This window comes from Panthera pardus, unplaced genomic scaffold, assembly GCF_024362965.1.
Source record: "Panthera pardus isolate Hobbes unplaced genomic scaffold, ASM2436296v1 HiC_scaffold_1, whole genome shotgun sequence".
Lineage (NCBI taxonomy): Eukaryota > Metazoa > Chordata > Mammalia > Carnivora > Felidae > Panthera > Panthera pardus.
The window spans coordinates 81021954-81044873 of NW_026526654.1; the positions used below are offsets into that span (position 1 = coordinate 81021954).

The following is a 22920-nucleotide window of genomic DNA, read 5'->3' on the forward strand; positions in this document are numbered from 1 at the left end:
TTGTCAATATAGATACTAATTTAATACTATGTTCACGGTTTGTTTCTGTCACATCCTTCTGCCGAGCTAAAGGCACATTGTACCTTAGCCACCTCAGAAAATATGGATCACCTTTTTAAATGTTTATTTTTTTATTTTGAGAGAAAGATAGAGGCAGAGAGAGGGGGAGAGAGGAAATCCCAAGCAGGCTCCACAACTGTCAGCACAGAATCCAACACAGGGCTTGATCTCACAAACCGAGAGATCATGACCTGAGAGGAAAGCAAGAGTCAGTTGCTTAACTGGCTGAGCCACCCACGCGCCCCGAAATGGGTCACTTTTAATTACGATACTTCATCAAAGCTTGGCCAGGAGGAAGGATGGGTTGAAAGACTGAGCTGGAAATACTCTAAGGTTTCTTTTCCTGCTAACGTGACTGGGCAGTGTGAGAAAAGAAGAACAGATACTTAATGGCCAGGACAACAAGAAAATTAGATAGAAACAAATATAAATAAAGTACCCCGAAGTCAAAATATTTGATGACACTTAGTACTTTAATTAACCAGATTTTAAGATAACGGCTGTAGAGTCTGTTATCTTCAAATGGTTTGGGATGTCCTTAAAGCTCTTTGAATAGTGTTCTTTTTATTCAATTAATGCTTCTGAAAGAGCTTTAATTTTGCATTAATCAAAAGCCCTCTCGTGATGTTATCAGGATTTACACCAATTCAAGGGTTTTTTTTTTTGTTGTTTTTTAAGTGCAATCAAATTATCAAGGCAGAGGCTCTGATTACGGAGACAAAATTCCATAGCAACAGCCAGTTAAGGACACTGAGCACAATCCACTGTAACGCACTGATGTTCATGCCGGTCCATGTGGGGTATGGTCAGGCTCCACAGTGAATGTGACAAATTTCTCTTTACCTTCCTCCTGAGGAGCAAAACCTGCTTCCTTGACAAGGTAAACAGTCACCTCAGAATACTCACTGTTACAGCAAACAGCTGTCTGTACCCAAGCAGAATTCGAGAAAATTCTATGAGACTTAAAAAAAAAAAAAAAGGCAAGGAATGAAGATAACTTTTCTTACCTGTTAACGTGAGATGTTTCTCACCTTCCCAAAGCAGCGTCTGTTCTTCTTCCTCTCTGGTTCATGGTCTCAGACAGCAAAACCTGCCAGGTGCTGCTTTACTGATAAGAACTGTGTCCACTAGGTGCCCTAGGGCAATTACTAATGATCAGAGAGATGCCAGCAGAAGAAAATCTTGCTGCTTTCTCGCTGGGAGCAACCAGTGCTGATGAGCTCTGCCCAGAGTGGCTGCTTGCCTCTCGCTGCCGAGGTCTGTAACTGGAGTACCAGGGTACCTCCTCTCTCTGCTCCCCGCCCCCCCCCCCCGACTCATGTACCTTAAGGTACATTAATCCCATCACCGGAGAAGGTAACTGATGCTAACGTGAAGTTGGTGGTGGGGTGGGGAGGAGATGCCAGGGAGGGACCAAAGAGGAAAAATAACTCTGGTCTTAAAAGTGCAGTCTTGGGGCATCTGGGTGGCTCAGTCAGTTGAGTGACTCTTGATTTCAGCTCAGGTCATGAGCCCAGGGTTATGGGATCGAGCCCTGCGTCAGGCTCCACGCTGAGTATGGAGCCTGCTTAAGATTCTCTCTCTCTCTCTCTCTCTCTCTCTCTGTCTCCTTCTGTCCCTCTCCTTCTCTCTCTCTCTCTCAAAATAAAAATTAAAAAATGAAAGTATTCTTTCGTCACTTTGCCCTGCCAAGGCACAATTCATAATAATTACATTTGAATGCCACTCACTGTCCAAAGCTGAACCCTTGATTACCCAACCCCACTCTCCCATCTTCCCGGACTCAGACAGCAACTCCATTTTTCCAGTTGCTTGGTGGAAAAATCCTTGAGGTCATCTCGTCCTCTTTCCCTCGCGAACGCACGTTCAGTCCACCGACAAATTCTATAGGTTCTACCTTTGAAACCCCTTCAGAGTCCAACCATTCCTTGCTTTCTCCACCAACACCTCCTCTTGGTCCAAGCGACCCACGTCTCTTGCCTGGCCATTGCCACGAGCCTCCGGTCGGTCTCCCTGTTTTCATTTCTGCCTCCCTGCTCTATATGCTGTGTAGAGAGCCATCTTTTAAAAACAGAAGTTGGATAATGTCAATCCTCTGCTCAAAACCCTGCCATGACTCTCATCTCGTTCAAGCGAAATGCAATGCAAAATCCATAGCGTCAGAGGCTCCTGTGACCTGCCTGCCTTTCTCTCTTCCTGACCTTATCTCCTCCTACCATTTCCTGCTGGGTTATCTAGGACCACACTGACCTTCTCTTAGTACACGCAGGGCTTCTGCCGCTGTTCCCCTACCTGGAAGGCCCTGCCTCTAGATATCCGCGAGATTCTGCCTTCTTCCGTGGCTTCTGTCGGCTCGGAATGAGCTCAAGGCCACCTTAGGCCTTCCTGACCACCCCACCTAAAATAGCAACCCCTCATGTGTCTCTGTGGTTAGTCTGCTGTATTTTCCTTCATACTCCTGAATTCGACACTGGTGTATTACATGTGAAATACATATTTGTATTATATGTACGTTTCCTTCACCCTACTGGAACTGTCATTGTATCATGCATTTATTAGTTATCAATTTTCTACCTTCAAGAACATAAGCTCCATGGATATAAATTGATCTCTTTTCCAGCTGAATCCCCAGAGGCTAGAACTATGTCTGGAATAGGAGAAGCGAGAATGAATGGCACTTCTCGGTTTGCCCGTCGGTCCGAAAACTTCATCTGCTTATTCTCTGGGTCAACCCCCTGAAGTGTGGCGATCCTCATTTACACGTGAAGAAAGCAGCCCAGCTCGGATGGGACCCATCTGAGATTTCTGCTTTGAGATGTGCCAGCTTGGCTCTCTGTCCTCAAGTGTGGGGTCCCCTGAACTTCACTACAGCTGCGTCCCCTTTCGTCTCTCCTGATGTTTTACACAAAGTGTGGAAATGCTCTGACTTTATGCACTACCTGTGAGATATCCTCTGGTAGCACTCTGATATGCATTCCTCAAGATAAAGCATATTTTGGTGGACATCGGTGTATTCCTTTTTTTATCTTACATTAATGTGAAGTTGTGCAATTTTATAGAAATGACATCGTGTCACTTTTTTTCACTTAGCAAGATGTCCAGACTGGGTTTCTTTGTCAATAAGTAGAGATGTAGGGGGGCCTGGGTGGCTCAGTCGGTGAAGCATCTGACTTTGGCTCAGGTCATGATCTCATGATTTGTGGGTTCGAGCCCCGCATCAGGCTCTGTGCTGACAGCTCAGAGCCTGGAGTCTGCTTTGGATTCTGTGTCTCCCTCTCTCTCTATTCCTCCCCTGCTTGTGCTCTGTGTCTCTCTCTCTCAAAAATAAACAAACATTAAAAAAATAGAGACCTAACTGTGTGCATGGTGTTACGTTCTGAATTTACTTAACATTCCCTTTTTAAAAAAAAAAAAAATAATAATGTTTACTTTTTAAGAGAGAGAGAGACAGAGAGCAAATGGGGGAGGGACAGAGAGAGGGAGACACAGAATGTGAAACAGGCTCCAGGCTCTGAACTGTCAGCACAGAGCCCTATGCGGGGCTTGAACTCACAAACCATGAGATCATGACCTGAGCTGAAGTTGGACGCCCAGCTGACTGAACCACCCAGGTGCCTCAACATTCCCCTATTAATGGACATAATAGTCATTGACACTTTTCTCCAGTTTCATAGATCTTTGATTTAAAAAATAAACTGCACATGTAACTTCTCCCATTTATCCAAAGATCTTATTGTGGTAAATTCGTGAAAGGGACTCTGAAACATGTTGCCAAACTGAGATCAGACTGGATTAGGGTGGGCCCTTGTCTGATGTGATCAGTGTCCTTATAAGAAGAGGGAAATTTGGACAGAGACACAGAGGTGAGATGGTCTTGTGAAGACACAAAGACACAGAAAGAATGCCATGTGACATTGGAGGCAGAGGTTGAATTGATGCTTCTACAAATCAGGAAACACCTAGGTTTACCAGAAGCTGGAAGAATCATAGGATTCTCCCCTAGAGGCTTTGGAGGGAGCATGACCCTGCCAGTTTCCCCCTTGATCTCCAATTTCTCGCCTCCCAAACGGTGAGACAATAATTTTTGTTGCTTTCAGGCCGCCCAGTTCCTGGTCACTTGTTACAAAGTAATACACATCATAACCACGCATGAGGACATCCTTTCCCACCCTTGCCATCGCTGTTTGGTTCATCTTTGCCAACATGGCAAGCCTTTGCCCATTTTTCCATCAAGGTGTTTGTTAACTTCTGGTTGATTTGTAAAAACGATCTGAATATACTATTGCTACTTTGTTATAGGTGATGTGAATACTTTTTCAGTTGTCTCTCATTTTCTTACGGTCAAGGTTGTTTTGGAGTTGGGGAAGTGGACAGATTTTATAGTCTCTTTATTTAAGAATCTGTGTTTTTTACCCTCACTAGGAAAACAAAAAATTCTGGTGCCTGGAAGATTTCATGTTTTAAACATTTTACATTTGTTTATTTAATCCGTTCTGCCATTTATTAAGGGAATGATGTATAGATATGTCTTTTTGCCTCCATGGTTGGCTTTCAGTGGCATTTATTTGATAAGCCATTTCCTTCATACAGTTTTGTACTGGCATCTTGATTAAATACCACATTCCCATATATGTTTTAGTCTTTTCCTTGCCTATTTTTTTTCATTAATCTGTTCATTTTCCCTCCACCTATGACAGAGTGTAGTATGGCAACTTTATGACACATTTTAATATTTATAAGGGAAATTTTCTCCTAATTATTTTCTCCAATTATCTTCTGGATTAAAAATTTCCTGGTTATTCTTGACATTTATTCTTTCCAAGCGAGCTTTGGAATTTTTTGTCAAGTTATATACACTCATGAAGCTACAGTTAAAAATTCTATTGGTATTAAATTTATAAGTCGATTTAAGAAAAAGTGACATTTGTGCAATATTGAATCTTCTGTATGAAACTGCACCCCCTCTTTATTTCCTCAAGACTTACTTCATGTTCCTTAGAGAATTTTATGAGTTTTCTTCATATGGGTCCTGTACGTTTCTGATTAAATGTTACCCAAAGTATTTTATAATTACTATAAAAACAAGAAACATTAAGCTAATAAAATAAAACTTAAAAACTAGTAAAATTAATTAATAACTGACTACTGATTAATTATATCCATCAATTGCTTAAAAACAGTCAACACGATTTTTTAAAAATTTTTTTACATTTATTTATTCTTGAGAGACAGAGGCAGAGCACAATTGGGGGCGGGGGGCAGAGAGAGAAGGAGACACAGAATCTGAAGTAGGCTCCAGGCTCCCAGCTGTCAGAACAGAGCCTGATGTGGGGCTCAAACCCACAGACCGCGAGATCATGACCTGAGTCAAAGTCGGACGCCCAATTGACTGACCCACCCAGGCACCCCTAGTCAACACGATTTTAAAAACACTGTATGATTTTTTAGTGAGATATCTGTAACATGCAAAAAAAGTCACATCTTTTTAGTTTTATTGAGATATAATCGATATATAACATTGTATAAATTTAAGGCACACAATCCAATGACTTGATACATGCTGGTATTGTGAAATGATCACCACAATACGTTTAATTAATATCCATCACTTTATATAGTGACACATTTTTTTCTTGTGATGAGAACGTTTAAGATCTATTGTCTTAGCAGCTTCCAAATATACAATATAGCAAATCATCGTCTTCATGCTGTCCATTGCATCCTCGGGACTTATTTATAAGTGGAAGTTAGAAACTGTTAAAAGACAGACAACTTCAACTAAAAACCCTATTTCTGACTTTCAGCTTCCGCTCAGGGCTCTGGAGAGGAGGAAAAGGTATAATTCCCACCCCGATAAGAACAACCACCACGGAAACCTGGACAAACTGCAAGTTTGCAACTTTTTTTGTGCCTGTCACAGAGTTGGGGTCACAGGGCAAACCAACTAGCCCCAAATCTAAGGAGACACGGGCACCTGCGCGGCGAGATGGGAACTGATATTTGCTTAACCTAGGACAGAAGCAGCTGGACGCCAGAAAGAATTCTGCAAGAACAGTTGGTGATTTGATAGAAACTAAATACGGTGGGGCGCCTGGGTGGCGCAGTCGGTTAAGCGTCCGACTTCAGCCAGGTCACGATCTCGCGGTCCGTGAGTTCGAGCCCCGCGTCAGGCTCTGGGCTGATGGCTCGGAGCCTGGAGCCTGTTTCCGATTCTGTGTCTCCCTCTCTCTGCCCCTCCCCCGTTCATGCTCTGTCTCTCTCTGTCCCAAAAATAAATAAAAAACGTTGAAAAAAAAATTTAAAAAAAAAAAATAAATAAAAATAAAAAAATAAAAAAAAAAGAAACTAAATACGGGCTGGCAGTAGAGTGTGGAGCCCGTTGAGGCCGCGGGACTTGGGGGATCTCCCACCCCCTTGCAGACTTCTCCATGGACCCCACCGGGAGTTCATGGGAGGGACTTGTGACTCTCCAGGGAAAATATGGTGCAGGCTTTAGGGAGAGTAGCTACCACAGGAGGAGCAGGAAGCCCCGATCCCTTTCCCTATCTCTCCTATGGAATAAAAGCTTTATTCTATAAGGGGGGAGAAAATAATACTGCCTCTAGGGCCTAGGGGAAAACCCACTGCTGCTGAGGGAAGGGAAATGAAAGTATCCTCTATTCATGGGAAAGGGACGGGCACAAGGACTGGGCTCAGAACTATAGTTAGAGGGCAGGCAGGAGTCCTGAGAAGGCCACATCCCAAGACCCGGGAACCTAGTATCAGCCTAAGAATAAGGCTTAGCCAGTGCACCAGAGAACATCCCCACCACGATGCTAACAAGCTGAGTGACAAGTAACAGTAGAATACTGCCAGCAGAGCTACAAGTGTGGAAATACACCCACAATGAGGTGCATCGTACAGGAGACACCTAACGCTGGGGAAGGAGCAGGAATTGAAAGTCTCTGGAAAGCCAGCTGCTATGGTACAAGGTACTGTTCCACTACAAGGTATCGTTAGAGGAATCTGAAACCTGTGGTGCACCCAGGGTAACCATAGCAACAACAAACCTGACGGAAGGAATGCTAACTCCCACACCAAAAGGTCTACTAGAAGACAAAGCATAACAGTACCCAGTCATGAGAACTGTTCACTCCAGATTCTACTGTCGTACGCAAGATGTTCAGCTTCCAGCAAAAAAGTTATGAGGCACATGTGAGGACAATTTAAAAAAAAAAAAAACAGTACACTGTCAAGAGACAAAGCCATCAACAGAACAAGACTCAGCTATGGCACCGATGTTGGAACTATGTAATGGGAAGTTTTAAACAACTACCATGAATATATTAAAGTCTAATGGAAATGTAGACAGTATGCAATACCAAACAGGTAAGGTCAGCACAGAGATGCAAACCACAAGAAAGAATCAAATGGAAATGCCAGAAATGAAGAATGTAGACATCGAGATGAAGAGCCCCCCCCTTTGATGGGCTGATCAGTAGACGTGACACAATCAAGAAAAGAATCAGTGAACTTGATGACTGGCCGATAGACATTAGCGAAACTGAAACACAAAGAGAAAATAGAGCAGAAAAAAAAAAAAAAAGAACAAAACAGAATATTTCAGAGCTGAGTGACAATGCCAAGTAATATACGTGTGCTTAGCTCATAAAAGCAGAAGACAAGAGAACAGGGCAGAAGAACTCTCTGAAGGAATAATGGCTAAGAATTTCCCCAAATCAATGACAGAAACCAAACCATAGATTTAAGAAGCTCAGAGAACATCAAGCAGGGTAAATACCAAAGCCAAACAAAAGGATAAACAAAAACCTTAATATTATAGTCAAACTCCTTGGAAAAAAAAAGAAACAAAATTTTGAAGGCAGTCACCAAAGAAAGACATATTACAGAGGAATAAAGATAAGAATTAGGGCGCCCCTTGTTAGAAATGACACAAGCAATAAGGCAAAGGAAGAACACCATTAAAATGTTGAAAGAAAAGAAATTGTAAAGAATGAATTTAAAATTTTGTATGTCTTGCCTATTGTTCGATGTGAGCACCGTTAAATTTTTCTAGACTTAGTTTGCTATACCCTAAGATCACGGAAATACTTACTAACCAGCATTTTCTCGCTTCTGTAATCTTGCTTGCTTAACACATTCTTCCCCTTCCCCCTTCCCCCTTTTTCTCCCGCCACAAGTAACGGACAAAGCCTTCCCACCAAAGGACAGACAAAGGATGCCCAATCAGAGAACAACAAATGTCTTTACTTTAAAATCAACCAATCAGGCCCCTCATAACCTGAAACCTCCCCTATGCTAATTGTCTCTGTCTATAAAAACGCTGTACCAACCCTGATCGGGGCCTCTTAGCGTCACTGGCAGCGAGTGCGCGGAGGTTCAGGTTCGAACCTGCAATAAACGACCCTTGCCGCTTGGCTTTGACTTACGACTCTGGTGGTCTCTTGTGGGGGGTTTCGCAACCTCGGGCATTATAGTTGAAAGAAAAGAAATCTGTCAAGCAAAAATTCTATAGCTCAAAAAATGTCTTCCATAACTGAAAGCAAAATAGAGACATTCTCAAACAGAAACTGAGAAAAATTTGTAGGTTTTGTTGTACCGAGGGTAATCCTAGCAACAAGTAACCTCAAACTCAGCCCAGCTCCTGATAAGATTAACCTTAATCCTCACGCAAAAGTCTACCAGAAGGAAAAGCTTTGGGAATGTTAAAGAATATGGCATCAGACAGAAACTCAGACCTACACAAAGAAATGGAGAGTTCTGGAGATACAACAAAGATAACATTAAATTTGATTTTTCTAAAAGAAAGCTATCTAAAAAGAATAGTAGTCTGTTGCATATTTATAACATAGGTGAAAAGAAAATGTATGATAACAATAGCATAAAAGAAAGAAGGAGGGAATTAGGCATATAAAATTATGAGGTCTTTAAACTCATAGGAGGCAGTAAAATATTTGATAGAGGATGCATACTACTTCAAGATGTATATTGGAGAAACTAAGGCAAGCACTAGAAAATATTTGGAAAACAGCATACATAATAATAGGGAGACAAAGACGGAATAATAAAAATAATCTGGATCAATCCAACTGATTCAAAAAATATCTGATATCAATCCACGAGAAGATAGAAAAAGAGGGAAAAAAGAAGATATGAAATAAAATGGAAAACAGATATCAAAATGAAACATTTTAATCCAGTCGTACCGATAATCACATTAAAGGTGAATGGCATGAGCTCACTAATTGAGAGAGAGATTATCAGATTGAAAATAAAAGCAAGTCTAATTATTTGCTATCTACAAGAAACCTACTTTATTTTTTTAATTTTCATTTTTTAAAGGTTTTTAAAGATTTCTTTCTTTCTTTCTTTCTTTCTTTCTTTCTTTCTTTCTTTTATTTACTTATTTATTTTGAGAGAGGGAGAGCAAGCAGGAGAGGGTGGGGAAGGAGCAGAGAGAGAGGGGGAGAGAGAGAATTAATTCCAAGGAAACTTCACAGTGTCAGCACAGAGCCCAAGGCGGGGCTCGAATCCACAAACCTTGATATCATGCATGACCTGAGCCAAAATCAAAAGTCAGCTGCTCAACCCACTGAGCCATCCGGGCACCCCCATTTTTTAAGTTTTTATTTAAATTCCGGTCGGTTAACATACAGCATACAATATAGCGATTCAACACTTCCATAGGATACCCCGTGCTCAACACAACAAGCGCACTCCTTAATCCCCATCACCTATTTAAACCATCCCCCCACCCACAAAATACTAATTCAAAGGGATACACACACCCTGATATTTCAGCATTATCTGCAATAGCCAAATTATGGAAACAGCCCAAATGCCCATTGACTGATGAATAGAAAAAGATGTGGTATATACACACACAAGGAAGCCCACTTTAAATGGAGACAGGGGCACCTGGGTGGCTCAGTTGGTTGAATGCCTGACTCTTATTTTCAGCTCAGGTCATGATCTCGTGGTTCATGAGATCGAGTCCCGCATCAAAATCTCTCTAGGCCATTCTGTTGTGCAGCCAAGGTTAAGAAGCACCGCTCTGTCCTATACTTGCTGTACAGAGAGGTTCTTAGCACATAATGAAAATTCCACTACATATGCACCATGGTGATTTTTCTCTTTTCCTCTTATTTTTTTAAAATAAATTACTGCAGTCTTTAATTTAAAGTGATGTTACTTTTCGACTCTTCCGTTCGCGAAAGCATTTTTTAAACAAAACAGAACAAATTTAAACATATTTATATCGCAGTTTCCTCAAGAGGTTAAAAACAAAGAACAGATGTTTCTGGAAAGTATAAAAATCTGTGATGTATGTATTTTTTTTTTTTTGATTGGATGTGTGTGCGGGGGTGAGTTTTGCAAGAGAGTGGAAAGGGAATCAAAAAAAAGAAAACCATCAGGGGATTCCACAAGAGAAACAAGTTCAGAATCATTATCTGTGTTGAAATGCAACTCTCTTTGAAATACGGTAATAGAGATACTAGGACCACATAATTAATTCACGTCGGATGCATTGACTGATCTGGTCTTGACAATATGCTCTGAGAAGGAACCATAGCAAAGCAATCATTCACATCCTTTGCCACGTTAAAATAACCAGTGGCTACTGGCCTCAGGAGAACCTTTGAAGTTTTCAATGTTTCCAATGCCTTCACCATTTGGCAGGCTTTAAAACACAAAGGAAACACAACCGCCCTCTCCTATGTTAAAAGACAACCACTTTTTAAACACTACCCAGTTTTTAGTGGTGTTCAGACTTAATATTTTTAAGAGGGAGAACTGATTGTACCAAGCCTTTCATTTTGTTTTGAGGTTTCCCCGAAATGTCTCATCTAAATAAATACTGTGCGTGAATCGGTTAGCTATGGTTACATTAATCTCAGCGGCATGCAACGCAAACCATTTATTTTTCACTCACAATTTGTGGGTCAGTGGGGCAGGTCAGCTGGGGTAGGTGTATGAGTCTATTTGGGCTGCTGTAACAAAATACTGCAGACTAAGTAGGTGTTCAATAAATATCGACTGAAGTGGCTACTCGTTGTTTCGTATTTGTCACAGGATCCCAGTGGTGTGTGGACCGTGCTTTGGAGTGAGTGTTGTAAGGACAGTCAGGAAGCCCCACACTACACACACTAAACTAAGAGTGAATCCATGTGAAATTACTGGCTGGCCACAGCGAAATCCCTAGAACTCCAAGAAAGACATCAACAGCAGCTTGATTTGATGTTCGAGTGCTGGCCCAAGCGGGGCAAACACCAGCTTATAGGTAGAAAATTACCCGTCTTAACGAGACACCATTGGGATATTGTTGCTTTCATACAAAATGGAAATGGAAAGTAGGACAGGTGCAAACAAGAGATCCATAAAACGCTGTGTGGTCAAGCTGCCTCCCCACGCAAATCTTGCCGGTAATCGTTATTCAGGGCAGGGAGCAGAGGAGAGAATGCCCCCACACAGCTTCCGGGGAAGTAGAGAGAGTGAGGCTGAGAAGTCTTATCTTTAAAGAGCTTCCGATGCACTCCAATACCTCACAACGACCAAACTGCACATTACTGAGCGGGGCCCGGGCCTTGTGTGAAGTCACAGATTCGTCAGAAATTCAGAGTAGGTACAGATCTTTATTCCCCTCGAATCTTTGTGCCATGGTAGAGCAGTAGGCACCGAGCCATGGGAGAAGCCCAGAGCAAGGATCTACGTTTCAAGGTTCTCTGATGGGCCCCAATGGGCAGATGTGGGAATATACCTTCCAGAAGCACTACACCTGTCCCCTTGTCGCTTGTGGTTCCGAGACAACCTGTCCAAGCCCGATGACCATACAAAACCTGGAGGGGTTTGCAACACTCTTCCCAGTCTGTGCAGTTGAGAAAGAGTTGTTCATCCCCTTCTTGGAGGAGCCAGAGGGAGCATGGGACTCTCCCCTGCCCTTCAGTAGCAAGGGCCCCTCTATTAGCCAAGCCCTTCACTGCTTAGCTGGTAAACAAATACTGACCGGCCTTCCCCTAAGGCTCATTTTTCTTGGCTCAGAGGCCCCAGGGGACTGACCTAGCCTGAGGGCAGACAACCTATGATATCCTTTATGAGTACTCTATACATTGAGGAAAAAGACCAGACCCAATAATTAGAACAGGTGGCTCCAATTAAGGCAGAGTCAACGAAGAAGGTAAGGATAAGTTTAACAAAAGAGAAGTAAACTCTCAAGGAGATTCAATCATAGAGTGAAAAAAACCACTTTCTAAAACTAAAGCTAAAATAAAATTTGATGCCTGGATTTTAAAATGTGGCAAACACGGGGCGCCTGGGTGGCTCAGTTGGTTAAGCGTCCGACTTCGGCTCAGGTCATGATCTCGCGGTCCGTGGGTTCAAGCCCTGCGTCGGGCTCTGTGCTGACAGCTCAGAGCCTGGAGCCTGTTTCAGATTCTGTGTCTCCCTCTTTCTCTGACCCTCCCCTGTTCATGCTCTCTCTCTCTCTCTGTCTCAAAAATGAATAAATGTTAAAAACAATTTTTTTAAATAAATAAATAAAATGTGGCAAACAGAAGGATCATTGCTAAGAACCAAACTGATGTTTTGAGTGAGCAAAAGGAAGAAACATACAACAGAAGTTAAAACCATTTTTAAAAATGACAACTATAAACAAAAAGGCAAAAGACTAAAAGGACAGATCCAGGAGGCCTCTGCTGCAAATATTATTATATTCAGAAGGAGAAAAGGTAGCATAGAGTGTTCTATAGAGAAAGGCCATAATAACAAAAGGTGAAATAAAAGAAATTACCTGAAGTTAAAGAAAAATTCCAAATGAAACTGAACATAGTTTCAAAAAGTTACCGAAATAGTCTAAAGATAACGAGAGAATCTTATAAACTTCCAGGAAGCACACACACGTGCACACACACACACACACACACACTCACAAAACCCAGATCACGTATGGCAGTAATTGAACTAGACCAGTATCTGACTTATAAACTGTACTCTCAACAAGACAGTAGAATACCTGTGGGCAATTGAGAAAATCAAAGTTAGTTCCAAGAATTCTACACCCAGACAAGATACCATTTAATTAAGACAAAAGGTCAAAAGAATGACCTTGTGGGATAAGTAAGGTTCAGTGTGTTACCATCCTGGGAACCCATCTGAGAAAATCCATAGAAACTATTCTAACCAGATAAAAGTAAGTCAGAGCACGGATCTCATCATTTAGGAAGACAAAAGAATGGAGGAACCGGTGATAGTTAAATATAAGTGGATGATACTGATGATGTGACTGAAAATTATATGCCTTACATCTTCTTTAAATAGGAAAGGAAATTGCAAGGAAATCCTTAAGAAGCGCTTGAAGCAAAAATTCCAAACTCCCTCAGCAGTGAAGTGTGTGTGAGCGTGTGTGTACATGTGCGTGTGGGGATGGGACAGGAAGTACACTACGAGTTGGGGAAATAAAATATCTCCCATCAGTAAGTGGGGAAGGGAGGAGTTGTGAAGGAAAAGGCACTGGAAGCATAGGAATTGTGTGATTTTTTATTTTAATAGAGAACCCCAAATTCAGCAATGGCCATGTATGACTTTTCAAAAACTGCTTTTAATTCAAAAAATAGTATAATTTAAAAATCAGGGGCACCTGGATGGCCCAGTCAGTTAAGCATCTGACTCTTGATTCCAGCTCAGGTCATGATGTCACGGTTTGTGAGATCGAGGCCTCTGTCAGGTTCCGCACCGACAGCATAGGCCCCACTTGGGATTCTCTCTCTCCCTCTCTCTCTCTTTGCCTCTCCCCCACTCGTGCTCTCTCTCTCTCTCTCTCTCAAAATAAATAAATAAACATTAAAAATAATAAAAATTAATGGCTTAAGAAAAAAATAAAGAAAAAATTTAAAAGTAAATCTAAAAAGAACAATAAAGAATAACAAAAACTAATATGGCAATCATAAAAGCAAGTATGTCAAACATCATAATTACTGACTAAATTCTCCTGGCAAAAGATAAAGACTCTCATTAGTTACGATATAAAATCCAGGCATAAGGTATTTCTGGAAGCATATTGAAGCAATGCTACAAGGAAAGATTGGAAATTAAGGGAAGGCAAAGATATACCAAGAAAAGGCAAAGAAAAGCAAGCCCAACATGGATGGCAACACTAATATCAGCTTCAAGGTAATTCATGGCCAAAATTATTAATGAGGTCAAAGAGGAAGAGCATGTAATGAGTAGGAAACTAATCACTGAAAAAGCTCTATGAGTCATGAACATTGACAAACAACATAGCAGCTATATATTATATATTTACATATATAAATATAAATATATGAAATCCAAGGAGACATTAATGAAAACATTTTTACTGTGGGCTGTTTTTAATATTATTCTTTCAGAATTTGACAGTTCAAGTATACAAGCAAAGATAGACACGACGTGAGAAACACAATAACCTACACATTTTTTTCTCCTCTTATATTCATGTAATTTACAAATTAATCATATGCACAACGAAAGAAAACTTTGGTGTATTTTTCAAAGCAAATATATATATTTTTAACTTTCAAACAGGCAATCAACAATTACACGTTTTTTTAAAATCCTCTAATTATTGGAAAATTAAGAAACCTCTTTGGCATAATTTCTGGGTCTAAGAGGATATCAAAACTGAAACCACAAATTAAGTATCCAAAAGATAATAGGACAAAACATTACAGCAAAATCTATTAGATACACTTAAAGCTATGGTGGTGGGAAGGATTTATGACCTTAAATGATTTTATTGTTTAAAAACAAAAAAAAACAAAATTACACAGCATCACGAATAAATTATTTAGAACAATTTGGATCTTATTATTTTTTCATTATTGAAAAAATGACTCAGTAGGCCCTCTGACCCGGTGCTTTCGTTGATTTTCAATTTTCTTCATTTGAACCGTTTCCGTTATTTTCCTGTCCCATGTCAACGCCACAGTGAGAGCGAATAAAGCGATCAAGAATTTGTCTGTCTGAAAATTATGAAGAAAAACAGGATGAAATCTTCCATTTAACTACTTAAGCACTAAATAGAGAAATTCTAGGAAGGAGGAAAAATATCTGAGAATAGCGCTCTATATACAAATTTGATGGGACCAAAATATCAAAGGGCATTTGTCTAATACCTAGAAAGGCACAATTGTATAAGTATGGATTAAAAAGAGTACACTTCATATTCAAAGGATCAGCAAGTCTTCCCGGAAAGGGCATGGAGTTTGGAATGAAACTGACTTAAGTTTTGTTTCCGTGCTCGCGAGCTTTGGCAAGTCACGTGGCCTCTCCATCTCTTCACTTCCTTGTCTTTGAATATATATAATAGCGCTTACCTTGCACCTTTGCTGGACTGGGTTAGGAATGGTCCAGGTCCCTGGGCAGGGCCTGGTCCATAAAAGACAATAAATAGGATAGCCTTGTCCTTTACTACTGAGAACACAGTAATAAACCGTGATGACATAAAACCATAGAGGCTACTGTTCAAGAGCTTCTTGAAGCCAGGGCTATTTCTTCTGCCAACAAACCTTGGTACGCTTTGCTATCTTTGAGTAATAACTGACCATGAGAGGGCCCTTCAACCTTCTGGCCTCCATTTCCTCATCTGGAAAGTAAAGGAGCCCTGTCTGAGTCAGAACATCCATGGTTCCCCCATCGTCGTTACATATACGTGCGCGCGCGCGCGTGTGTGTATTATATACATCAGAGAGGAGCTGTAAAATTTTTCTTACTCCCAGCAATTGTCATCTATGTAGCAAAGACCAAAAGAAAGGAAAAATGCAAGTGGTACCATGTCATCAAGTTCAATGCCCATGTTACAAATGTCAGCCCAGGTCTAAAGATCAGGAGTGCACGTGTGTGCACCAGGTTTACTCTCCAATTCTCTGTGGTTCTTTGCTTTTATGACCTAACATTTAATTGTAAGCCATCCCCACCCTGCTCCATATCTTTTCTGACCTCAGCGTTTTTTGAATTTTGGTATATTTCTCATGAAGTGAAACGCGCTGATCCTTCGCGTGCAGTTCGATGGGTTGACACTTGGGTGTATGTAACCCATACCCATATAATAGAGATCGCTGCCACCACTCCAGAAAGGCTTGTCAGGCTCCTTCCCCGTCAACACCTCCTCCCTCAAGACACTCACTCTTCTGATTTCCTTCATCACAGATAAATGTTGCCTGTTGTAGCCCTTTGAAGAAAGGCCCACATACAAAACGTATGATTTTGTGTCTGGCTCCTCTCGGCATAATGTTTTGGAAGTTCTTGTCGTTGAATACACCAATCACTGGGGCTTTTTAAGATCTAGTAGTATCTTGTGACCATACCAGTCTGTTTACCTTCTGCTATTGGTGGTAATTTGGGTTGTATCCGGTGTGGGACTATTAAGAATAAAATGGCCGTGAACATTTTTGCACAAGTCCTTCCACGGGCATGTGTTTTCTTGTCTCTTGGGTGAATACCCCGAAGTAGAATTTCTGGGTCATGGAGTAGATTTGGTTTAACTTTGTGGGAAACTGCCAGATCTGTTACAAGTGTTACAGTGATCCTACTATTCGATATACCCACCAGCAACTTTTTGCTCCCTACTCTTAACATTTGCTAGTTTGAGTCCTTGTCATTGCAAGCCCCAGATGGCTCCATTTTAAACCTTACAGCAAAGAGGTCATTTTAAATAAGCAAGCAAATGAACCAAAAATCATTCTTATACCAAAGGTAAACAGAGGTGAATCAAATTTGGCGTGAATTAATAAAAAAAGATGAGATTGTGTCCAATTTAGTATCAATTTAAATAAATTAATGTCAGACAGGCTACTAGTTGTAATCCAGATGCTACTGTATTTATTACGTACAGATTCAGACTCATGTCTCCGTGATTTCATTTATGCTCCTCCCTCTGCTCCCTCTGAAAGGCCCTGGTTCTTGTCAGGGTGATTCATCCTTAACCTTCAAAGGAAGCCTCCCTCCCAGAAGCAGCCTTCCCTCAGGCAATGTCAATCCACAGGGTTGGAACAGACCCAAAGACTACTTCGATTACACAGCTCATGACATTACCACTGTGTGCCTGTCTCCCACACCTGACGATGAGTTCCTTGAAAAAAGAAGGATTTGTTTTTTATTTATCTTGGTATTTATCAAGTAGGCATTATAGGTATTCAATCGGTGAAGTTTTTCGAGTCCGTGAATATATTCGCCACAACATTGAATCCACACCCTAGGAAGGAATATTCCTGGGAGTGCTGATTGGAAGAGATAGAGAGGGAGTAATAGTTGAAAGCATCTGAAGCCAGATTTCAGGTAATTTTGTCATTCGAGGGGGGACTACCTGGGGAGATGACAGTCCTTATCAATAGATAACAGAGGCCCCAAGAGTCAGAGCTGTTGGTGGTCTGAATCACTCAGAGATTAAAACAATTTTGAAAACAGAATGGCCACTAAAGACATCTAGTTCAAACCCCTCAAGTTCTCATAGAGAAACTCAATACCAAGCAGCGATCCTCAGAATTGTTGGAAACAAAAGATTTGCCTTCAGCTGCTCCCCCTTTCTTCTTCCCCAGCTTCATTTTGTGTCTTCCTGGAGTCTTCTCTATCCTATCTCCCCCCACCACCTCCCTAGCCCCTGCCCTGGGCCATATCCTTCATCCCTCCCCTTCCCCTCTCTCTTTCAAAATGTACCTGCTCTGGGCTCTGAGACTGTCTAAGAGGGATAATCCAGTAAAATACTTTAACCTGAGGTGGTAATCATTCATTCAGCCTAATATATCTGCCAAGATTGTTATTCTCTTGCATACTGGCTCAGCCCTACCACAAATGAGCTCTGCTGAGACACTCGCCATCCAAAAAGCATAAGCGTCGTCCCAGATACTAGAAAATGACAGCAGGTTTTGGGCATAAGAATTCAAAGGGAACCTCCTACTTGCTTGTCAGCCTGTAGCATAGCTAGCTGATGGGTAGGTCATTCTAAAGCAAAACTAGGGAAGAGAAACCAAGACCCCATAGCAAGCAGATCCTACAAGCCACCAAGTCAGTGCAAAATGGCAAGGCTCTGGGGCACAAGCATCTTGTACCTGCCCCAGCACCCATCCTGAGGGCACCAGGAACAGAGGAGATCTGAAAAACTACCGAAGCCTAGCTTGGCCCCAAAGCTACTTTGTTAACTAATAGGCCATGTCTCACTTGTCTGGAGAGAAAAGCCCAACTGGAGAAGTCCAACGGAATCAGCTTATGCTAGGAATCCTGGAGAAGGTACATCTGAGTGGAGCAGAGGCTGCAAAGCATCTAAAGAGTCCTCAGTTCACCCCTGGGGGGCGCCACTAAGGCTCAATTACAAATCACACACACAGACAACCAAGGACAGAAGTGCCAGCGGCCACCACGGTTTTTCCACGCAGGCAGAGAAGCGACAGCTGCATCTGTATCTCAAGTCCCTGGGCAGATGGGAGCATCTGCTTTGGGAGCACTCTATAGGGTCAAACAGATGTGGCTCCAAGGTGAAAAGAGCACCTTACAGGATGCTAACCACAGTTTTATATATGTGAACCAAGCTGGGAAAAGGAACAGAAAGCAGGCTTGAGCTTGATGGGATGACTCCCTGGAAGATCTGACCAGCCGACCTCAAAGAGCCTCTTGGTTTCCTTTTGACGTGCCAAACGGGCCGAGAGGCACCTGCTGAGAGGAATGAGGCTCCCGATGGAAAATACAGACTTCTGCTTCTGCCTTAGAGTGAGGCAAAACACCTACTTCTTGTACCTCTTAAAACCCAACATTTAAGCTCTTTTAAAGGCCTTTGGGCCATCAGCCCTCAGTCTGCAATCATAGGAAGTATCCTCTTTTCCCCCTTACACACACACACACACACACACACACACTCCCTTTTCTGTCTTGCCCACAGTAGGGTTTCAGTTTTGTGTGGGGTAGGAGATCTCAGGATAAAAGGGTTTCAGTGAAGATTTCAGAAGATCAAGCTCTTCCGATCGTAGCTGGGGACAGGCAAAGGACAGAGATTGGGGACCAAGGCAGGTAGGCGACAGGGAGCAGTAGGAGGATTACTGAGGAGCTGGCGGAAGACCTAAGCTTACGCTCGAGCACAGGGCACAAAACAAGGCAGTGACCCCCACACAGCCCGAAGCACTTCTTCCTTTAGCATTTAGTGTGTTTTATAACTTACCTAATATGTTAGTTTAGTGGCGTATGAATATACTTCATAAAAATAAATGTCTGCACTGGGGCATGTGCTCAAAGATGAGAAGTGACAGGGCAGTCACTAGCAGTGGGTGTCGAGCACAGCTGTTGAAGGAGTTGAGTTTCCTTCTCTCCAACTGCTCTGAGTTGACATTTTACACAGGCACAGAATGACCAGCGGCCCCTGAGATGCTCTCGAGGAGATTCCAGTCCCCAGGCCCTGAGCTGGGATAAGTCTTTGTCATGCAGAATGAACTAACACTGTCCTGAGCACGGCCTTCGCTCTTTTTGAGGGCATTATACACAGAGATTCTCATGTACTCTAAAAGGCTGTCACAAAAAGTACCACCAAACAGGAAATAAAGATCACATAAGATAAAACGAAATCGTGAGACAGTATAAACACCCACAGAAGAAATCACTTAACTGTAATAAAAACAAAAGTCGTATGGGAGCAATTCAACCACGGGCTGAATGAGTGAAATGAGCGAGATCAGGAATGAGTGAAAAGCTAGGTGTTTCTTTTGTAATAAGTGGGGCTACAGTCACTGGGGCCTCTTTTAAGAAAGCTTTTTTTCCGGGGCACCTGGGTGGCTCAGTCGATTAAGCATCCGACTTCAGCTCAGGTCAATATCTCACGGTTCGAGGCCCATATCGGGCTCCTTGCTGACAGCTCAGTCTGGAGCCTGCTTCAGATTCTGCGTCTCCCTCTCTCTCTGCCCCGTCCCCCGCTCACACTCTGTCTCTCTCCCTCTCTCAAAAATAAAAATAAACACTAAAAAGTTAAAAACAAAAAAGAGGGGCGCCTGGGTGGCTCAGTTGGTTAAGCATCCGACTTCGGCTCAGGTCATGATCTCGCGGTCCGTGAGTTCGAGCCCCGCGTCGGGCTCTGTGCTGACAGCTCAGAGCCTGGAGCCTGTTTCAGATTCTGTATCTCCCTCTCTCTGACCCTCCCCCATTCATGCTCTGTCTCTCTCTGTCTCAAAAATAAATAAACGTTATAAAAAAAAAAAACAAAAAGAAAAAGAAAACGTTATTTTCAATGGGCTGAGGCTTACCCAAAACTATGGGATTTCTATAAGGCAATATCTATCTTTTTGTGAACATTTAACTCCAGTGGCTGAAAGTTGCAACAGTTTCTATTTGCATAAAGCAGTGTATTATGATCTGTAAATCCATTAAACAGTAACTCAAGACCTCCTCTTACCTTTATAGGAAAGACTCTGAAGGTACTCTGTGATTTGAGAGGGAGTAAATGAGTTTAAAATCACTAAGAAATCCAGGTAGGTCTTCCCATAATCGCTTTGGTACGTAGTCTGCTTCTTTGTGCGTTCTTGATTCCTCATGTGGCTGTACAGGGACTAGAGGGACATACGGGAGGGAAAGACACGGAGGCTGTCACTGAGGAAAGAATTCCTGCCCTTATTTGTCTAGCAAGCCCCCAACAGCCCTGAACCCACTTGGAGCTTAATCATCACCCTTAAGGTGCTGGAAAGGGAGGCGCTGTACATGAGTGACTCCTCCCGGGACTCGGGCTGAGCAGAGCTGCTCCGACTCAGGACCGTTGCTGTTGGCAGTGGTGGCGACTGGGGCTGATGGCCGGAGACTCAAGTTTGACCTCCGTTTTCAGAAAAATGCTCCCTGAAATCGACTCTTCTGCTGCTCAGCGTGGTGGGATGGTAGCATCCACTACCTCCTTAGTAAACCACTGCCTTCACAGGAGCTTCTTTCCCTTTTGTGCCATCCCCTGTGCAGACACGGGCTGACACACTAACAGGAGTCCCTCAGGGACCCAGGTGTGTTCAGGTGAGCGGTGATGACATCTCCAGCTGGCACTCATTGCACGTTCAGACTAATAAAGGCATCAGGTGCAAGCAAAACCAAAATCACTTACGTTTGATTCTGAATATTTGCTCATTTAATGTGGGTTCCGATGGTCATGGAATTATCACAGAAAAAAAAAAAAAAAGCAATGAAAACATGAGGTGAGAACCTAACTTCTACAGCATGCCCAATCTTTGAACCTTAAGGACACATTAAATACTGCTTTCAGTTCCAGCTCGTCCCTTTACAGGGACCACTGGCCAGGGGAAGGAAGCAGGGGGAGGAAGAGGGCACTTTCATGCTACATCCTAAGAAGAGCATTTGGAGGGTCTGGAAATGCTTTCGGTAGAGAGCGTGGAAGGTATAAAGGAAGGTTTTCATAGAATAACTCACACTAGTTAACCTCTGTAGGAAGACGTAGAACCAAAGCCAAAGTGTAGCAAGGAAGGTTCCAGCCATTGAGAACTTTCCAAGAGTTGGAGTATCTGAGAATGAAAGAGTTGCCTTGGGGGTGGAGGGTATCCTCCAAAGAGTGAAAACATCAGCCCTTGGCAAGGACGGGGTAGAGGGGATTCCCACAGGGTGTGAGATCCAGATGAGGTAACTTCTACGCTGTCTTCTAATCCCGAGAGGCTAAGCTTCTATCCTGTGATTTTTGTCTAGAGTACTACTCGATCCCACCTCCACACCAGGAATATATCACCGTCTCAGACTGACAGCAAATTATCCTCTTAACCAGTAGCTTGGAGGTGGCTTGATCATGGAACTTTTAAGAGCTTTTCTGTTGAAAACAGTAGGAATCAGGATCGTAAAAGAATACGTGAATGGAATGGTTGCTGAATCTGAAGATACTTGATGGACATACCATACGGTCAAGCTTCCAGTGGATGATTGACAAATCTAAGTTCAGTCCCACTCAGTCTCTTTTTTTAGTCATTTTAGAGTAACTAAATTCTTCCTTTTGTTTTACAAGGAGGAAGTGTCCCTCAATCCCCACCGCTGCCCCCAGGCAGAGCGTGCACTCATTTCACAGCAAAAGGAATCAGTTCTTTCCCAGGACTTACTCATTCCCTGGGTTTGAAGCTAGGCCTAGTTTTGATCCCTTGGAGGCTTACAGGGATCACTGGCATTCTTTGTGACTGTCACCAAGATTACCTGCCAGGGCCCAATGTGCTGAAGAATCTTGGAACAAGGACAGAATCTATAAAGTTGCTTTAAAAGCTATAGGTGTACTTACCTAGACCCTGAGAAGCAACTGGGAGGCTTGAGTGGCATCCATATCTGAAGCTAAAGTCCTGAAGCTCAGGAATTTTAGCTGGAACTTGGTAATTCCGTCGAAACTCAGTGTCCGCAGGTCGAGGAAATAACTTTTTCTGTCCCAGCGACATCTGAGAACTTTCCTGAATCTCCTGAGCTGGAATGGAGGCACAGACACAAGGCAGTAACCCCTTGTAAGCTACTTAAAATAGCATCATATTTTCATTCCCTTTTTACTTCCGGCAGTAGCTTCCAATTTTATCACAGTAAACCCACTCTTCTCGTATTTAGAGGTACAATCAATGTCGTTTTTATGGATATTTCAACCAAGAAATAATTTTCTGCTTTATCAGGCATGGGAAGTATATGCTCCAATGATTAGAAGTGGATTTTAATGAATATATTGTATGTCAGTTTGGAACGCTCTTCCGTTCTGCTCAATGGACACAGAAGGCATCCCTCATTCCAGTAGGGATGCCTCCTCCCTGGGGCAGGGTGGGGAGTGGAGAGAGAGATCTCAGGTAAGGCTACGGTTGACATGTAAGACATAAGATGCCAGTTAACTTTGAATTTCAGATAAATAAC

General features: G+C 42.4%; 1 protein-coding gene across 1 annotated transcript in view; it reads right to left on the reverse strand.

Annotated features, from left to right (window-relative positions):
- Positions 1–14896: 14896 nt before the first annotated feature.
- The window catches only part of TEX26 (testis expressed 26), a 31430-nt gene continuing 23406 nt past the window's right edge, over positions 14897–22920 (reverse strand). Inside the window, exons 5-8 of the mRNA XM_053903558.1 lie at positions 22316–22492; positions 20715–20821; positions 20462–20615; positions 14897–15056 (exon numbers count right to left, since the gene is read on the reverse strand). Coding sequence (XP_053759533.1) covers positions 14965–15056; positions 20462–20615; positions 20715–20821; positions 22316–22492 — 530 coding nt within the window. The 3' untranslated portion in view covers positions 14897–14964. The remainder of the gene's footprint in view (positions 15057–20461; positions 20616–20714; positions 20822–22315; positions 22493–22920) is intronic.